This window comes from Melospiza georgiana, chromosome 6 (assembly GCF_028018845.1).
Source record: "Melospiza georgiana isolate bMelGeo1 chromosome 6, bMelGeo1.pri, whole genome shotgun sequence".
Classification (NCBI taxonomy): Eukaryota; Metazoa; Chordata; class Aves; order Passeriformes; family Passerellidae; genus Melospiza; species Melospiza georgiana.
The window spans coordinates 12,419,785-12,440,018 of record NC_080435.1 but is presented as its reverse complement, the minus strand read 5'-3'; the positions used below and the strand labels follow the sequence as shown (position 1 = coordinate 12,440,018).

General features: G+C 40.8%; 1 protein-coding gene across 1 annotated transcript in view; it reads left to right on the top strand.

Annotated features, from left to right (window-relative positions):
• Positions 1–20,234, top strand: part of LRP5 (LDL receptor related protein 5) — a 124,565-nt gene that overhangs the window by 98,620 nt on the left and 5,711 nt on the right. The window contains exons 9-19 of the mRNA XM_058025962.1: positions 1,373–1,662; positions 3,647–3,873; positions 4,192–4,376; positions 4,837–5,160; positions 5,960–6,162; positions 6,401–6,612; positions 8,459–8,649; positions 11,563–11,772; positions 13,901–14,026; positions 16,943–17,179; positions 17,735–17,845. Coding sequence (XP_057881945.1) covers positions 1,373–1,662; positions 3,647–3,873; positions 4,192–4,376; positions 4,837–5,160; positions 5,960–6,162; positions 6,401–6,612; positions 8,459–8,649; positions 11,563–11,772; positions 13,901–14,026; positions 16,943–17,179; positions 17,735–17,845 — 2,316 coding nt within the window. The remainder of the gene's footprint in view (positions 1–1,372; positions 1,663–3,646; positions 3,874–4,191; positions 4,377–4,836; positions 5,161–5,959; positions 6,163–6,400; positions 6,613–8,458; positions 8,650–11,562; positions 11,773–13,900; positions 14,027–16,942; positions 17,180–17,734; positions 17,846–20,234) is intronic.

Below are 20,234 nucleotides of genomic sequence, written 5' to 3'. Positions count from 1 at the left end.
CTGTGACCTCATGGGTTTGAAAGGAAAATGACACCTATAGTTTCTAAAGTTGGGGAAATACAGTGTTGCAAAAGAAGTTGCTTCCAGTTTTTAGTGACATAAATCTTCCAGAGCTTTCACTACACTCTTTCAGTTTTTATGAGGGTTTTATTGCTCTGTGCTACAGGAATCATTCTCAGAGAAATGCTCTATTTCCTGCTGCTCTTTCCTTCCAGAGCAAAGTCCCATGATGTTAGCAGAATTCTTTTCACTGTTGAGTTATATAGGCACAGTCAGTCACCATTGCAACACTGCCCCAAAGCATGTGGCACTTAAATGTTAACTCTTAACATCTCAGTTATACCTAAATCTTAACAACTAAAACTTGCCCTTAGCAAGGTATCAGCAGCTGGATCTCCATGTCCTTCCATTGCATCTCTGAAAGGTGCAGCCTGTGTTTGAGGTCCTCCCCTGGCACTGTGCAGCAAGTGTCACAGGACCTCCTGGCTTCACTGCACCGCAGATTTTGCAGCTACCAGGAACGCTGGAATTTGGGCATAGCAATAAACAGATTCATTAGTCAGCTGTTAAAATTACTGAGAAGAGTCACAATGGAGAAATGGCATCAGTCTGAAATACGTATGCCCTAAAATAGAGAAAATGAGAGGAGCCGTGGTTGAGACTGATCTTTGAGAATTTCTTTTGTGTGTGTGGTGACACACTTAAAATACCTAAATCCTTGGCTCCAGCAGATGGAGAGAGGCACTCATGTATGTGTTGGTCCTTACTTTCCCCTACATATTCCATCCCCATCACATGAAAAAATAAGTGTGAGATTGTGTTGATCTTGTTGGAACTGCTTCTGCTAATGACTCTTCTCAGCTTTAAATTAAACAGGTGGAAAAGAATTGCGATTATCCAGCTCTTTTCTCACCCTTTTGTATCACTGAACATTTGTAAAAGCTGGTGGTTTCAAAGAGATACAAAGATGGAGTACTTGGGGAAAAGTAGCTAATTAATGATCTGTCTTCAGTGAACAAATTTAATCTTTGTGGAGACAAGAAAGATCTGTTTGTAGATGGTATTTGTACAATAGGAAGGATAGGCCCAGCTTTGTAATCCTGGGTAGACAGGAAGAATCCATATGGAGTGCCTTTTTTTTTTTTTTTTTTTTTAAGAATTCCCTGCTGACAATTCATAGTGTTAACTTATTTTGGAAAGTTATACTATGTTTTTGCTCAACCTCCTGTGCTCCCCTTTCCCTTTTACCTTTGCAATGCACTAATATGTGTTTTGGTTTAGTTGTTGGGGTTTTTTTTGGTTTTTTAAGGAACTAATTCAATGCACTAATACCTGTTCTGGTTTGTTGTTTTGTTTATTTATTTTTTCAAAGGAACTAATTCATGCGCAGAGAACAATGGAGGCTGCAGCCACCTGTGTTTCTTTACACCCCAGGAGGCCAGGTGTGCCTGTCCCATTGGCCTTGAGCTGTTGAGTGACATGAAGACTTGCATCATTCCTGAAGCCTTCTTAGTTTTCACAAGCAGAGCAGCAATTCATAGGATTTCCCTTGAAACCAATAATAATGATGTTGCTATTCCTCTTACTGGAGTCAAGGAAGCATCTGCTCTGGATTTCGATGTCTCTGATAACAGAATCTATTGGACTGATGTTAGCTTGAAGGTATTACTGACGTGTGAATTCCTTGAATATAAAGCCGCAGAGCAGTTACTTTGATCTAACAAAGGTCTCTGTTACATGATCTGTCCTGCAGTTGCCAGTGTTGTCATTGAATTGCATCCAAGGAGACCCTTGGAGATGAAGACAGTTGCATTGCTGAATGCACAGTAGGGTGACAGGCATCTTCCTGCTTCAAATAAAGACCCAGAGTGGTGTCTGCTCGTACCAAATGCCTGAATCTTGGATGCTGGATGTGTTGCATCCATATATGTATCTGCTGTAGAAAAGCTGACTTTATGTCAGAGTAGAGTAATTTAAACATTGAGCTCAGCAGCCCCCTGAGTTTTCTATCCTCTTCCAGTTTTGACTTGGAAGACAATTGTACTCAGCATTAACATTTGACAAGTGAACTTTGGATTGTTTGCTGTTAGTCTGTGGCTTCAGCTTGGCACAGAAAAAGCCAGGGAACTTGTCCAGTCTCCTGCACACTGTGTTAAGGGCCCACCTGCCCCCAGTTCTACCTCAATGTGTTCCCCAGAACACATTTCCTGTGATGTTTGGTACACATCCAGGTGCATGCTAAACTCAGGGTTCTGCTCTTCATCAGGGTTACTTTTGAAGTGAAATAAGTATTTGGTAGAAAATAACAGATTCACTTCACTGGAACTTAATTATTCTATTTAGACTTTTAACAGGTTTTCCAAGAGCAATCAGAGTTTCCTTGCCAGTGTGCCCAAAGCTCACTTTTGGAGCCTGCAGGGCTTGGGCAGTTTCCTTAGCCTCTCTGTTGGGACTAATGAGGGCTGTGCTTCAGAGTTAGCAGTGCTGCCTGTGCTGTGGACAGCGTTCCTTCAGGAGGAGTGCCAGTGTAATAAATTAGTGCAGTGTAGACACAGTTACTAAATAAATCTCGCACAAGCACGTGGAGAGCAGGAGTTATGGACATATTAACCATTTGTACTGGAAAGCACATCAGCTGCATCAGAGAGTAGATTTCAGTCTGTGCAGAACTGGAAAACATTTTACTTGTTTGTTGCCTCCCAAATTTTCCAGCATACTGTATTTTCATATACATACCAGGTATCTTCCAGCACCTCTGGGTTGTCATTCCCCTTGTCCCCCACATCTAGCTGCTCAGGAGCAGGTATTATAACTTCAGAGCTCACAGTGATCTCCCTTTCCTTCAGTGCCTGCCACTTCCCTGGTCTCTGCATGCCTCTGGTTATAAGAGGACCCATTTTCAAATACTACACTATGTGATTTCATGTAGGGTTTGACATTTACCTTTAAAAGTGTAAAATGTCTCTGACTCTTACACATCCATGTACTAAATTATTAAGAAATCAGTAGCTGAAATATTGGCAGGCATGTAGACTGCTTGCTCAGTGCTGATAAGCAAGGGTGGGTATTTGGTCCTGCAAGTTACTATTTACCTGGAGGTTGTTTCTGTGCTGTTAGCAGTGACTTATTTATATGTGTGCAGTCCTTGCCCTATGACTTATTTGATCAGTGTCCATAACTAAAATGTAGATGGGCTCAGTAGATTTGCTCTGATGTAGACATGCTCCAGGTGACTGATTATGAGAAACAATTTAATTTAGATGCCACTGAGATGTGCTTCTGAGACATAAAACATTACAGGGAATTAAATAATTTTTTAAACCAGCTTCTTGTGTGCAAATAGAAGAGAGGGAGAGGTGTCAAGGAAGAATCTGCAGCTACATACTGCTTTCTGAAAATCATGTCCTTTTCAGATGTCTTGGTCTGGCCATCAGAAACCACTAGCTTTCTGAAAAATTCAGGTGTTTTTCTCCTAAGAATTTCTATGTCTTTTTTTGACAACAGAAATTAGTTGTTTAAAAAGTAACAATGTCTTGGGTTTTTTGTAATAATTTCTTTCTGTACACCAAACTTCATGATCATTATTCCTTTTTATTTCACTGGGGTATCCATAAGCACTGTAACATTTTTCACCATTGTTTTCCAGACCATAAGCCGAGCTTTCATGAATGGGAGCTCTGTTGAACATGTGATTGAGTTTGGGCTAGATTATCCTGAGGGAATGGCTGTGGACTGGATGGGCAAGAACCTCTACTGGGCAGATACTGGTACCAATCGCATCGAAGTCGCCCGCCTGGATGGGCAGTACAGGCAGGTCCTTGTGTGGAAGGACCTGGACAACCCAAGGTCTCTGGCTCTTGATCCCACCAAAGGGTAAGGGACTCTGTTGTTTTTCAAAGCTTTGTGTGGGTGTTCTTGTATGTAACAAGTTGTTTGGCACAGCTCTGTTTCTTCAGAATCCTTGAAAAGGCAGTAAACCTTCCACCATCCTATGAGTTACAATGAAAAAGTAGTAATTGTCAAAAATACCATTCTGCCTTTGTGTTAAAAAAAAGGAGTATTGTGATGCTGCACATAACCATGTGGGTTTTTTTGTTTTTTTTTTTTCAAGTGCTGCAAAGAAATTTAGAAAGGCAGAGCATGCAGCTATACCTGGCTGATGTCCTGTTTTTGTTGCACTTGTCATTGCAGATACATGTACTGGACTGAGTGGGGAGGCAAGCCCAGGATCGTCCGAGCCTACATGGATGGCACAAACAGCATCACTCTGGTGGACAAAGTGGGGCGTGCCAATGACCTCACCATTGATTATGTGGACCAAAGGCTCTACTGGACTGACTTGGACACAAGCATGATTGAGTCATCAAATATGCTGGGTAATCTAATCTTGTATTACACCAGGCAGTACAGAAATATGCACTCGCCATAGTAAAGTAATTGAATAATAGAAAATTTGAGCAATATAACTAATAGTAAATCTCTGTGTATATTTTCTTATAAAAGGAAATGGAGAGTTAAGTGAGAGTTAAGTAATTTTGAGAAAATTTTAAAAACCTTCATAAATTAATAACCATATGATGATTTATAATGGTAGTGAGATGTCATTTCTCTCTGTTGGTGTGAAACTGTCTGTGTTGTACCAAAGCAGAGATGGCCTCCGAGTTCTCTAAGTGTTGCCTCTTGAGCAGATACTACTTAATAAAGAATCCCATGTTGCTGATTTGGAAAATGAGATTTTATTTTAAAAAGAAGAAAAATATTTTTCTGCATGCCAGTCACACTCTTCATTTTATGCCATGGGAATTGTCCTTTAGTGGATTATCCTTGTTTTTGCAGGACAAGAACGAGAAATCATAGCAGATGATCTACCTCATCCATTTGGATTAACCCAGTACAGTGACTACATCTACTGGACAGACTGGAATCTTCACAGCATAGAAAGAGCAGACAAGACCAATGGGAAGAACAGGACCCTTATTCAGGGCCATCTGGACTTTGTGATGGATATATTGGTCTTCCATTCTTCTCGTCAGGACGGCTTGAATGATTGTGTGCAGAATAATGGCCATTGTGGTCACTTGTGCCTTGCCATCCCAAATGGATTTAGGTGTGGCTGTGCTGCTCATTACACCTTGGATCCCAACAGCAGGAACTGCAGTTGTAAGCCTTTTTGTTTGCTATCTTGTTCTTCAGTCCTTGTGGCTCTCAGGTGCTAAAGGAAAGGGGTCCCAAGTGTGTTTCAAAGGTTCTGGTTTTAAAAGTGACCTTTGAATAGGAGGACACAGTATGGAATTTTATATCCATTTTTGTGACATGTTCTAGGCATGGAGATTTGTATTTCAAGTCTTAGAAATGACAGCTGTCAAGTCTGGTCTTTCTTGTTTTACCAGAAGTGCTTTCTAGGTGATTCAACTGTGTGAGTGAAGCTTTCCCACTCCTTACCTAAGTGTGTAGGTGGTGGAAAAGAAGTTACAACAAAAAATGCCTTTTTCTCTTACATGCTTGATAAAGTCAGCTAAAATAACACTTAGTAAAGCAATCTAACTCCTAAGTAGTCTGCCCAACCTGTAGATGCACTTGAAATACATAAAAGTTTGTGTTCTCCTTGCATGTGATATGAGCCTGCTAGTTGACTGGTTGTCCAATAGGAACTTAAGTTTCCAGTAAAAATGGCACATGAATAGAAAATGGGTGCATAGTAGCATATAAGGCATTTTTAACTGAGTGAAAGGGTGAATTTTTGAAAGGCAGGTCTTGCAGATTTAACCTGATCTCCTTCTATAACTATAGAAAGAAACATTTCAACTTTACAGCAAAAATCTCCAGTTATGAGTTATTTAATTTTCATTGCAAATATTAGTGTCTCTTTGTAACTTTATTCTAAATATTCTGTTTCTTCTGTAGAGATATATTTTTGGGAATTGTGCTTTCTCATGCATTCTGTTTTGGCTTGTTTCAGCCCCTGCCAGTTTCCTGCTATTTAGCCAGAAGTCTGCCATCAGCAGGATGATACCTGATGATCAGCAAAGCCCAGATATCATCCTACCTATGCATGGTCTGAGGAATGTCAAGGCTATTGATTACGATCCCTTAGATAAATTGATCTACTGGGTGGATGGACGCCAGAACATTATAAAAAGAGCCAAAGATGATGGCACCCAGGCAAGTGTACATCTTGTATATTGTTTTGTTGCAGTCTTTTTGTGTGCTTTTACTTTATGCATGACCTTACTCATGGATATTCTATTTATATATGAGAATTACTGAATGTTTTTAGGATTGTGGTTTTAGGGATTTCTAAACCATCAGGCAGGCAAACCATGCTTTCTGTGCAGTCAGTGTTCTGCAGTCAATCATCAGAGTGATGGCTGGAAATCATTGCCCATGTATTGTCTTGCAGCCTTTCACTGTGATGAGTACCCCAAACCAAAGCCAGAACCCGGAGAAGCAGCCCCACGACCTCAGCATTGATATCTACAGCCACACCTTGTACTGGACCTGCGAGGCCACCAATTCCGTCAACGTGCACCGGCTGAGCGGCGAATCCATCGGGATGGTGCTGCGGGGCGAGCACGACCGGCCCAGGGCCATCGTGGTGAACGCGGAGCGAGGGTGAGCTCCCTCCTGCCCCTCTGTGCCTGGGAATCTTGTGCTGCAGCTGTCTGTTTCTGCAAAGAGAGGTTTTGAATTTTGCTCAGGGTGTAGGTGGCTGCTTATCCAGTTCTGGGTTCTAAAGGTATCCAGCGTTCCCTTCCTGTTCTCTCCTTTGCCTCTGTTCTCACAGCCATGTGTGAGGCATTAACCCAGGGGGTGACAGCAAAGTAAAACCACCTTGTACTGTTCTCTCTGTGGATGCACAGCCCTGCCACCTGATAGCAAAAACAAGAGAGTCTGTATCACCTCAGAATGTGGGTCATAAATGTTTAGTCATCATAAAACAATGATAAAGAAAGGAGCCTCGAATTTGATACAACTATTCCTGCTAATCTAGTAGTATAAAGCTTAAACACTTGAACCCCTTATGTTCTATACATTCTTAACTTAGTTCTGATGTAATGTGTATCTTAAAAACCTGAAATTAATTGAAGCAGGTGGGATGCACTAGAGTGATTTCCCACAGGAGGAAAATAGGTTGTTTTGCTGCAAAGCAGCTTTGGTGAGATTCAACAGACACTCTCTCTGCTTCTGGTAGTAAGTAGCTTCTTTCTTAGATGTCAAAGATGGATGGTGCTTTACTGTTCCCTTGAATAAGTGAGATGCATAAATCCCAGTTTACAGCTAAATGGCTTACCATGTGCTTGACAGATGTTGAATGACAATATTTCACAAATGTGTGGATACACTAGTACCCAGAGACTCTGTCTGGAGTGTTTATAGGACTGGTGTTTTATACCAGTGCACTCTGCACTGTTCAGAAGCTGTTGTGGGGAGAGGGGGATTAGAGGAAAGATTCTAATCTTATTGGGACTAAGTCACTGGGATATAGTTTGTATTTATAAAAGCTTATCTGCTTTCTCCATTAAAATGGGAGTTTGGGTTTGTTGATCTCTAAAACTCTCAACTTTACTGGTCAGGTTTTCAAGTGATTTAATGCTAAATCCATTTCTGAATTAAAGGAGGGAAAATGAGGAAGACAGTGTGTTAAACACTGTGACTGTCTGGGAGAGCTGAATGAGTGATCTGCAACAGCTTCTGCCATGATTACAGAAATTCCTTCCTCCACCTCTCCCTTGGATGCATGTTCTGACTGCTGCCTCCTCTCCTTGTGCCATAAGGAAAGGCTGTGCAGCAATGCAGCACATGCTATTGGAATGCAGCACATGCTATCACCACTGGAAAAATAGTGGACTTCTCCTTTAAAGAGGTCTCAGTTCATTGTGGGGGTGTACAAACCCTTTTTTCTGTGTTCATGAGGACGACAGAGACTGCTTTTGTTTGTAACTGAACTGGCTTAGACAGATATAAAGAATTCATGGAACTAAGATGTCAGGAACATCTGTAGTCTTTTCTCAAGTTTGGTAGGAAATTTTACTTGCTGAGAAGGAAAGGTAACCTAGAAGGAAAGGTAACCTAGAAGGAGAGGAAGTGGTGGTTAATGGGGTTTTTTTTGTCAGAAAGAACTTCTGGACTTTGATTTGTAAGTAAGATTTGTAAGCTTTACCCAGGGAGAGTTGCAGGTCTGTGCTGGTCTCTTACAACCCCCAACTCCGTGCAGGAGCAGTGCTGGTGGTGCAGCAGTGCTGAGGCACTTTATGGCATGGAGATAAATCCTACTAATTTCAGGCTGAGTGTGCCAGTTAGCAGATGTTTGGTTCTGGATCTTTGCACCTGGGAGCAGCCACCACAGCCATGCCTGCAAAACCATTCCCACTTACAAGGTGGGCTACAAGACCCTGTGTGCAGAGGGGAGTTGCCTGTCCCTGGAGCTCACACTCAGTGGTGCTGTCTCTGTTCTCAGGTACATGTACTTCACCAACATGCAGGAGAGAGCCCCCAAGATTGAGCGTGCAGCCCTGGATGGCACAGAGAGAGAAGTGCTTTTCACAACTGGCTTGATCCGACCCGTAGCCCTGGTGGTTGACAACAAGCTTGGGAAGCTTTTCTGGGTGGATGCAGATCTGAAGCGCATTGAGAGCTGTGACCTTTCAGGTATGTGCTCTGAAGTGAAACATTTGCAGCACAGTGGTAGCATGTACAGGACATCATTCCCTCTTTGATGCTGAGCCTGGTGACTTTCATCTCCACCGCTGCCAGTTCTGTGTAGGCAGTCACAGACAGCAATTGCTGGTGGGCTCCCATCTTTGATGTAATTAGAATAGACATGACTGCAATGATTGACACCCTCCAAGGCGGCCATTTGACTTTTGATGTGTTCTGAAAATGTTGTTAGTCATGGAACCCCTAAATAGCCTACTCTGTGCCCCTTTGTTTTTCTTAGTGGTTTGAGAAGTTGGCATACTTTCCAATCTTTCTTTCTCTGGATCTTACAGCTTAATAAATCAAGGTAGCTTGAAAAAAACAAACAGAAGAAAGGGCAATGTTTTGTTTTTTTTCTAATCTGGGTGATAAGACAGCTCATCTGAAACAACAATGTTGCAACACAGTGGAGAGATGCCAATTCTTCACAGTTTCCCCACATTAGTAATATAAAACATTACTCCATATACAAAGCAATAGCACCTCGTGGATCTTAGAGAGCACAGTTCATCATTGACTTTTAAAAGCACTTGATAGTGCTGAAGAAGTGGAGAAATTTGCTCTGGTGAGCAGTATAGAACAGAGGATGCAGTGGCCCTACTTTCTGTCTCATGACTTGTTCTCTCATCATCATCCATGTATCAAGGAATGAAGCCCATAAAGGAAGTGCGGAGAGAAGGGAACAAGTGTGAAGGAATAGCAGCTGGGCTGTTGTGGTGATTGGTACATGCCATGGAGAATTGAATCTCCAAATTTGGTGACTCTTGCCATGTGGTCACACCCTTCCCTTGTGTTGCAGTGAAGCAATGAGCTGTAACAGCAGAAGGTTGCTCACCTTTTTACAAGGGTAGTTTGCTTTTGAGCACCTAAAACTGACTCAAGGTCAGACTCTTTCAAAGAAGAGATGAAAACAATGAAGCTGCAGATGGGGAGGTAGAGCAGCCCATGTCTTTCATCAGTTACCAGGCTGAATAGGGGAGTATTGTCAAACTGCCTGAGCAGCCACAAAATGCTCAGTCCAGGATAGGCATCAGAGAACCTACAAAAACTTGTAGGAGAAAAGATAAGAGGAAAACAAGACTTTGACCTATGAAACAAACCACATTTGAGAAGAAAATGAGCAAAAAAAATTTTTTTGAGAAAATAGTTTTCTGAGCAAAATGGGCATGTTAGGAAAAGGTTTTTAGCATAAACTAAGGCTGCTGAATAAATAGGACCAAAATTGTGTATAGCATCATTCATGCCAGTTAAACTGGTCTAGATACCCTTATTCCATTATAGACTTGTAGAGGTGACATGGTTATGGAGATTCCTGAGGTTTGCACTGTACCCTGATTAAAACAGCATCCTGCTGAATCAGGGAATAGCCTCAGATGTCCGGTGCTTAACTTTCAGAGAGTCATGAAAGAACTATAAACCCATCTAACAGTTTTCTTTACAAGGTTCTTGAATTTTTCAGTTGGAGTTAGACCAAAAGTTTCAGTTGGAGTTAGACCAAAAGTTAGACCATTCCCCCTTGTCCTCTCACTATCTGCCCATACAAAAAGTCGGTCTCCCTCTTTTTTAGAAGCTCCCTTACAGTGTCATGAAAGGCTCCTTTGAGATCTCCCCAGAACTTTCTCTTCTCCAGGCTGAACAACTCCTGCTCTCTCAGCCTGTTCTCATAGGAGAGGTGCTTCAGCCCTCTGGTCATCTTCATGACCCTCCTCTGGAGCCGTTCTAGCAGCAAAACTAATAGAACCTGCTCATGCTTGGCTGAGCTCTGCATAATTTATGCAGCAAATTAGTTGAGTTCAGTTCTCATTGCACTTTTATTATGTGGATTCTATAATCTCATTTTGTGTAGATACTAAAAACTTACATTTTTTATATACGAGCAGACATAAGGTCATAGTTCCAAAATTAATTATGAGAGTAGAAGCAGCACCAAGTTATTATTTTGTTTTAAATTTTAATTTTTTTAATCTAGTATATCCAGTTACACAGGCATACACAGGGTCAGAACGGTTTCAGTGAATTAATAGAATAATTTGGAATATCTTCACCCTAGAAAAGAATAATAAAAGTAAGTAAATGACTCCAAGTGTAGGGCAGTATGCAATAGAAGACTGCATAAGAAGATGCAAGTAAATAAAGTGAAAACTGATAATAAATGCATTTCTACTTGACCTCTTTTTTACTCACTGGTTTAAAGCAGATTTTCACACATTTTTATAAAGCAGAGAGCCTGAGCATTTGACAGTGTTCCTGTTTAGGAGCATATTGAGTCATTTAAAGTTTAGGTTTTCTGGTGGGTTACTAAATAAAAAAAGTTGGGTTTTTTTAAAGAGCTTTTTTTTTTTGATCATACATCCGTGGTTGTCACATAGGCTGGGACAAGGTTTGGTACTTGCCTCTTGCTTTGCATGATGAATATGTTCTATTTGAGTAATGGCAGTGAAACTAAAGTGGTTGTATTTCGCTCTCAGTTATATATTCCAGAAAAAATGTACAGCTCCATGTGCGAGTGCACTGTGAAACCTTTGGCCCAAGAGCTGAGGCTGTATCAGCTCTTTTGGGAGTGCTCACAGCTGCACACGACAGAGATGTCAGTGTGGGGCTGAGCGTGGCTGGCTGACCAGCCAGGCTGTGCAGGGATGAGCTGGGTTTCACGTTGTATCTGCTTGCCCTCCAGATGTGGCACTGGGTAGCTTCTATGTGAGATGACACTGAACAAGCAGAGACAGATGAAGTCAGCGGCCTTGTAGCTCACTGTCTCCAAGGTTTGGTTTGGTTTTAGCTGGGACATTGCTTTGTGATGTTTTTTTAAAGAATAACTTAGAAGTTGACTGGTGTAAAACTAGTGTTTGTTTTTGATGCTCTCAGGTGCCAACCGCGTGACCCTGGAGGACTCCAACATTCTTCAGCCCATGGGACTCACCGTGCTGGGGAATCACCTGTATTGGATTGATCGTCAGCAGCAGATGATTGAGAGAGTGGAGAAAGTGAATGGGTACAAAAGGACAAGAATTCAAGGCAGGATTGCTCACCTAACGGGCATTCATGCTGTGGAGGAGCTGGATATGGAAGAGTTCTGTGAGTTTCAGTATCTGATGTCTTGGTCTTTGTATCTCAAAGTCCGCATCCGGCTAGATATTGTAATAATGTTGCCCACGGGCTTCAAATAAGCCATGGAATGCTTTCAACTTCACCAATCAGGGTTGCAGGAGAGGAGGAGAAACAAATTTCTCCTTCTTGTGGAGGGGGGCTATTGCTGCCCAGCTAGAACATGCAGTATCATGGCGTGGAGTTACCTGCTTTGTGCAAGCTCACGTGATACTGAATTCAGTCTAAAAGCATTTAAAATTCTGAATGTTAATTTTCTAAGTACAATCAACTAATAGTATTGGATAAAATCTAATAAGAACCAAAATGGTTGTACTTGCCTTGTCTTCAGGCGCTTCAGACTCCCGTGTAAAGGTGTGTCTGCTTCGGCTCAGCACAGTGGATGATGTGAAAGCCTGCAGTTAGGGAGGCAAAATGGGGAGGAAGCTCCTACAATGAGTTGGGGATTGGGAATTTTTCTCCCAGCAGAGGTGGAGCATTTTAGCTGCCCACATCTGAAAGGGATCATGCATACAGGATTTTCTTTTTCTGGAGTAGTGGTCCAAATTAGTGTGGTTTGGTGAAGAGTGCAGAAACCTCTTCAAGCAGTCACTCCTCAAAGTGACAACCTACAGCTCCTCCTGCCTCACAGGATTGTAAAAGAGAATACAAAATCACAAACAAAATGTGGGAGACAGAGGTCTCTGTTGCCTGTGATGAGTGGTCTTATATAGAGAAGGTACATTGCTGTATAATGCTTTAATTCTCAGAAGAAATTATTCAGCGCACAACAAACACTCTATGTGTCACATGCATTAGTGTCTGGGATGGCTGGAAGTATTTTTGAACTTGTGTATGTGGGTAAGCTGTTACAAATCAGATAACATAAGCATTTAAACTGTAGTATATTCTATGGGGTAATCATGACCTAGAGATTCTTTCTTTCTTTCACAATACCCAGCTCTTCTTCTTCTTCTGTGCCACTTCACACATTTCACATATATTGGTATATTTCAAAGGTATTACTGATTGAAGCAAAAAGATTTTGTTTCATTCTCAACAGTGTTGAAAAAGAAGTTTGCTTTTCCCCCATGTGTTTATTTAAGATAGGAAAAAGGAATCCTCTTTTGCAGCTGAAAAATTTCTACATAGGTGATTTCTGTTACAGCAGGGGAGTAAATATACATAGGCACATGCAGGTATATATGCATACACTTCTGTGCATGAGCAGCTCATGCCTGAAACACTGTATAAACTAATTCATTTCTTAAAGGTAGAAAGCAGGTTGCTGAGAAGCCTGGACAGTTGGAAAACAACTTTGGCAGAGAAATTATGATATCTATACAATTTCTTCCCCATGTAAATTCTTGGTGCTGAGCAGTAGGAAAGAATGCACTGTTCAGCAGCATCACAAATAACACAGGCTGTAGCACCACAGATTGCTGCAGCAGATGCTCAGCTATCAGCCTGAATAAGCAGGCAAGAGACTGAATCTCTTCTGACTCCTTTGGGCTGGGGTCATCAGGTAGTCACCTCCCATCTCTGTGCCTGTTTCTTATCCACCTAATGTTCATTAGAAAATTGTTCTTTTAGGACCTCTCAGGGTAACTGGTGAGGAACACAAATGCGTACCTTCCTGTTTTTAAACAAAGACATACATTGTTTCTTGCTGCCTACCCTAGAAATGCAGGGAGAGATCTAGGTAAGACGTAAATGCAGCCTTCCCAAATCTGCCTTTTCAGTTCTCTTCACCTCAGCTCCCAAATTCTTTTTAGAAGTTCTTGAAAGGTCTCCATATGATAGAATCTTAGAATGGTTTGGATTGGAAGACACCTTTTGAAGGTCATTCAGTTCCAACCCCCTGCAAGGGGCTGGGACATCTTCAACTTTATCAAGTTGCTCTGTTACTATGACTGGGGGAAATTTTGTCCTTATGAAGTAATAAATCAGCTTTCAAGCACTGAACTGAAAAATCCTGCATGTATCTTCCTAATAATTTGTAGTGAAATCTTGGTTACTCAGACAGAAGTGGTTTGTGAGTAGTTTTTGATTTTGCCCTATTGAGGAATAGTTATAATTTGTTTTATGCTACATAATATTATTTTGTGTGTTTCACCAGCTGTGCATCCATGCTCCCGTGACAATGGTGGGTGTTCACACATCTGCATTGCCAAAGGGGATGGAACTCCAAGATGTTCATGCCCTGAGCACCTTGTGCTTCTGCAGAATCTCTTAACATGTGGAGGTGAGTTATATTTAACAGCACTGCCACTCAATTTGTATCAAAAATGTGGCGGCTTATGTTGCATTCCAACCCAAAATGTGGATTTACAGTTTTTCTGTATATGTTGTGCCGCATCATGTGTTAAATTAATCTTTGGTAGTTCTACCAGATGTTTTCTGCTTGAGGTTTTGGGCACATGTGACTTCTCATTGAGCTGAATATTTTTCTTTGACCTTAAAATACTTGCATCTTCTACTGAGATTTTTATAATTGTATGATGTGACAGGTTTATGCTTTTAACAAGTGTTTAAAAGATGATGTTACAGTGCATCAACCTGTGATAACCTAGCAGCAGAAATCGTGCCTGTGATTCCCAGAGTATGAGACTCCAGTCTTTGAATTTAATTTGGCCTTGTAATGTGAAACACTGTACTGGCTACTATCAAATGCAGGCTCTATTGAGATTCTTTTTAATTAGGGTAGCTCTCTTCTTTCCACGAGGTAGACTTTTTGCAAACTTTAGCCTTCCCTTTTACCGTTCTAGTATTTTTAAAAACTGTTAACATTACACTTGCAGAGGGAATTTAAAACAAAACATTGTTTCTTTTTGGGAGGCATTATACCTTAACTTGTTTGGCTCTGTTAGTCCTTTTGACTTCTTATGTATTTATTTTGCTGTGGATTTCATTTTCTGGCTGAACTCTGAACTCCCATGGGACAGTCATTTCCATGATAAACTGTTTTCTTTCCCATGACCACAACAAGTTATGTGGCTTTAGAGTAGTGGTGGTTACATGGGGAGGGCAGGGTGGATCAATCTAATTATACTTCTTGCTGTAGTGTTATTGCACAACGTGGACAGTGAGTGAGTCTCACATTCCACTCCTTTGGGGCTTCAGCTATAAATCTAAAAATTCAGGGGCCTCCATTTCAGTGTCCTTTTTTTTTTTTTTTAATTCTAATCTTCCACTAAGCCTGCAACAGTTTTTAACCCATCTTGTCTGGCCTAGTAACAGCCACTACCCAGTGTTTCAAAATAGCTTAGTTGGCTGGAGAGCATTTGTTCATGTTCTGGACATCCTTACAAATGCTTTTGTCAAGTTTTTTAATGCAAGCTTGTTCTTGCCAAGTGCAACCACAGTGCAACATTAAATGTGCCTTTAAATGCAGAAATAGTGATCTGTCTGTTGACAGCACACTTGCATCAAAATATAATTCACCTTAATGTGTGTGTCTGGCATCTTTATCTTATCTACAGCTGTCAGGTCACTGGCTACATTTGTAATTCTTATATTCCTCCTCCAAATAATCATAAATGAGGAACTTTAAAAAAATCATAATCTTTTCAAAACCCAAGCACATTTTGATTTTTATTTGCGTTTTGTTTTTCAAGCTCTTGATTGCACTTTTGTCTCATTCTTGAATTTTTTCTCCCTAATGAAGAAAGGACAGCAGCACTTTATAAACTGTTTTCATGTAATTCTAGAATTTTTAGCACCACCCTCAGGAGAAAAAATACTCATACAGCTAAGAAACTTTCCTTATGCTGGGCTCTTTGTGAAGTTCCTGAGCCTGAATCTTAAGAAAAGCCCACTGGGCTTCCAGAGGAGTGTTACCATTCAGTGCCAGAGCACACCTCTAGCTTGGTCGTATTCTTATAGGTAGGGCCTGTTGTGGTTCTCTCCTAATCCAAGTGGTGAATATCTGCTCAGAGCATTACTGGGCAACAGCAGCTGTGGGGAGGAGTGGCTGCCTCTGCTAAATGATGTCATTATGTCACAGGGGTTTGACACAGCAACTTTTCAAATTAGTGGAAATGTATGTGATTGCTGCAGGGCTGTTTTGAGATGGCCCCACTTTTTGACTGTAACTAATTGCTACTGACAACAACTGAGTGGATTTGCCCATTGTGTTTCTTTCATTGATAACAATAGTGGAAAATTGTGTGCTGACTTGTTGTATGTAAGAATTTGGAGCATTTTTTTGCAATAGATCCTTGACCTGGATTGTTTTTGTCTCCTGACATTCTGAAGAAAGCAGCTATGGATGCCCTATCAGAGCATAATTGTTGCATCACTATATGGGGTTGTAGCTGCTGTCTAATGCTATCAGTGCCTCACTGCAACTTGAACAACTGTATGGACATGAAAAGGAGTCATACCAGAGTCTTGGGGTCCATGAAAAGTCAAACCTGAAGGAAGTCCCAGCAGAAGTTAAAGTGGTCTGTGTCTGTAGTGAGAGAATATAAGATTAGGGCAGGTCTGCCGTGCTCCTTACACTGCTCTCTGAACCTTCACTGACCTGCAGCCTGGAGACTTTCGAGCAACAGAGCGTAGCTTAATGTTTACTAGTCCTATAAAGATTATTTTTTCTCCATTCATATTTTTCAATTCATAACAGACTCAGAAAATTTTTGAAAAAACCCTGGAAAAATAATGAAACGGATACTGTAGAAGCTACATGTTGTATGTTTTAGATGTATTCATTGCCAATTAACTCAATGTGTCAGGTTTTTTAATGAAGAATTGGTCCGGGCTAATACAATTGCAGGGATTAGAATTGTTTAGAATTTGGTTTGCAATCAGAAATTGAGTATTCTTTTGAATTTATGTATATGACAGTGTCTTCCAAAAGGCGACTGTTAGAGACAAAGCAAGTATTTGTAGAGTAAGTACTTGTAGCTCCTGCCTTTAGTTCAGTGCTTGACTGCTAAAGCAAACTTCTTCTATCAGCTTGCATCCAATTTTTGTTATGAGGTTGGTAAAATTTCATTCCTTATGCAGAATCATGTTTTCCTCTAAGCTGGAATCTTAGTGTAGTACAGAAGAACTCTAGGGAAAGAATAAGTTCTTTTCTTGACAAACTCTGTCATGCTTTTACTCTGTTGAAGGGGATAAGGCTGAGTATACAAATCTGATCTGTTTTCTCTTTCTCCAGAACCTCCAACTTGTTCCCCAGACCAGTTTACGTGTGCAACTGGAGAGATTGACTGCATCCCAATGGCATGGAGGTGTGATGGGTTTCCTGAGTGTGATGACCAGAGTGATGAAGACAGCTGCCCCATATGCTCTGCATCCCAGTTCCAGTGTGAGAAGGGACAGTGCATTGATGCACACTTGCGGTGTAATGGAGAAATCGACTGTCAAGATAAATCTGATGAAGCAGATTGTGATAGTAAGATCAGTTTTCCTGAACTCGTGGTTCTAACATAAGCATCCCTTTGGGATTCTAGCTGTTCTTGAAATGTATTAGATACAAGTCCTTTTTATTAAGTCAGAAGTTCCTGAATACAGATAAGAAATATAGCAGTTAATTAGCAAGGATATATTATATGTAATATATCTATTTATGTATACATAATATAGGTATGGAGTACATAAGGTTTTATAATATGCCACATTACAACATTTTGTTAACATGTCAGGTGATCAACCACACTTTATTAGATAATGTAAGAGATTCTTGCTGATTTGATCTTAGTTTTGCCCCAGCAGACTGATTTGAGAAAGGATTGGGAATTACTGGGGCCAGAATTTTATTTTAGCTCCACTGAGTAAGAGGTGTAACAGCAAGGGGGGAGAACCAGAGATGCGCAGGCTTGCAGTTTGCCCACAGCAGTGTTCTGGCACCTACACGATCATAATATGAAACTCACTTGTTTCAGTTTTCTCAAGAGGCTGAAATGCTCCTGTGCTGTCAGTACCTGATTTTCCCTTTCTTTCCATGCAGCAATTTGTCTGCCCAACCAGTTCCGCTGTGCGAGCGGGCAGTGCATCCTCCTGAAGCAGCAGTGCGACTCCTTTCCCGACTGCATCGACGGCTCTGACGAGCTCATGTGTGGTGAGATGGCTTTCTTGACATGCAGCTGCTGTGTTTGGGCATGTTCTGCACCCCTGGGCAGAGCCCTGGGCTTTGCAGAGCAATATTCTTTCAGGGAAGAATAGTGCAGAAGGGCCTTCAGAGCTATCCTTAGGGAAACCTGACTGTGCTCAGCACCTTGGAACTTGCAGAGCTGCTGCTAAACTCAGAGTGGCTTTTAAAAATGTGCAGCCCTATTCACTGCAATAACAGGGCCAAGCTGGAGGCTAATTATGTGGAGGAGCTAGCATGCAACGAGCAAGTGTCCTCAAGAGCCCACAAACTGGTCTCTTACAGTGCAGGTGTGAAAAGAATATATGGAGACATGTTGATTTTTCTGGGAAAAATGTAACTTTGAATTCTCATGGCAGTAGGTGTGTGCAAGTTACAGACATGCTGATGGCAGCTGTCTGTGTTAGTCCTTAGAGAGTCTGTTACTTTGCAGTCCAAAGTGGACAGTAAAATTCACTTACTTTTGCTCTTCTTGCAATTTCTGTTGTTTTGTACTTGGGGTGACTAGAGCATGAAATATTCAGGCAATGGGGCAGATGGAAGGAGCGTTTAGAATCACACATGTGGTTTAGCAAAATAGTTGAAACAAAGCATTTTAGAATAAAAGCAGATAGTTGTGCTGCTCTGTTTGTAGCTCATTCTGAACAAATAGCTTGCACTGGGTTTGTGTAGAGAAATGCTGCACTTACATTGCCTATAGGACCAGCCTTAGTGGCTTGTGAAGTTTTTAATATCTTAGATTTGTCATGTTTTGAAGCACCAGTTGTCAGAAGCTGTGCCACTGCTGGGATGAGAGGAGGGTTCACCAGGTTTGGTCCAGGATAGCCTTGTTTCTTCCTTCCATCTTCATGGTGGATACTGCAAGGAAAAGTTTATTCATGAGTAAGAATGGTGAAAGGAGCCCTAGTTGTGAATAGAAAAAAAGGCAAAAAGAATGGAGACAGAAATTGTTGAAAATGTCCAACTGAACATGCTTCTCCCACATCTTCTTTATCTCTTTAGCTTTCCTCCAGTTTCCTGGATAATATAAGAACACTTCTTCCTCTTTTTTTGTTTCTTTTTTCTCCTTCAGTTTCTTCGTGCACTTGGCAAACTTTCTTGCTGCCAAGTTAATGTAGCTGTTTCCCGTTTGCACTTTGGGTCCAGTCCCGCAATTAGGTCTTAACTGGTTTAAATGTGTCTTTATGTAGACATAGGATTGTCTCCTCTGGACCTCTTGGTGGAACAGAGCATTCTGTGGTTTCCCACTTGACTGAGGGAAAGAACTCAAGTAGGGAATAAAAATGATTGCTACCTTTTAGATAAGGATCTTGCATTCAAAAGAAGCTAGGTTTAACCAAAATGAGAATTGTGTGTTTTAAAATAGCTAATTTGGGAACATGTTTTAATTTTGGCTTTGCTTTTTTTTCTGGTATCGTGGCTGAACTAATCTGACTATTTGAAAATTAGGATCTTAGCTGACATAAAAGTTGTCATGCACTAGTAAGTGTGAAAAAAAGAGAAAGACTTTAAGACAGAAATAAGTTTTGGATGCTGAGCTGTTAAGAATGTATTCCTAGATCTTTGTATTTCCTTATCTTCCTTCTCCAATTTTCAGTTGTTTTTCATTCCCTTCCACTGAGATTGAAAACAGAACCACCGGATAAAAATTTTATGAAGTGAAGGCCTGAATCTTATATGAACCCTATCACTTAAAACTTCAACAAGGGGGAAGCGGTTTATAGTTAGAACAGAGCATGTAAAGTTTGGACAAGTTTATTTTGATTTCTTGACTTTTTGAATATATCTATTAGTGTATGTTAAAGAATAAAATTATAAATGTGTGAGTCACATGGAAAAAATTGCTTTCCCTGAAGACCATTGCATATGTGAAAAACAGGGAGGTGTCAGGTTTATCTGGCAAGAATTTTGAATGTGTTACCCATAATCAGGGAGAGATGTGAGGTGTAGATCATCTCACATACTGCAGCACCTTTTATTGTTTAACATTCAGCTACATAAGGGGAAAAAATAATGAGTAGAAAGTATTTGAGATACTTTGGATTGTGTTTTCCTTTCAATTTATAAGGTAGGGTTTCTTTGAAAGCAAGTAATATTTTAGGAAGGAAAACTGTTCTGTTTTAAGACCTGTATTGGCTAGGAAAACATCCACTGCTTAGTATATACGGTACCTTCTGTACTGGTATATTTTCTTGATTTTTCATGTTATTGCTAGCCCAAATGGCTTTTGAGAGGGCAATCCTCTCTGATTAAGGACTTAATATTTATGAGTATCCTCCATCTTTGACCCATTGACTTTGGAGGGCAGGAAAGAAAAGGAAACTTTCTATACCTTTGTTCTATCATGAGAAGTAATCCT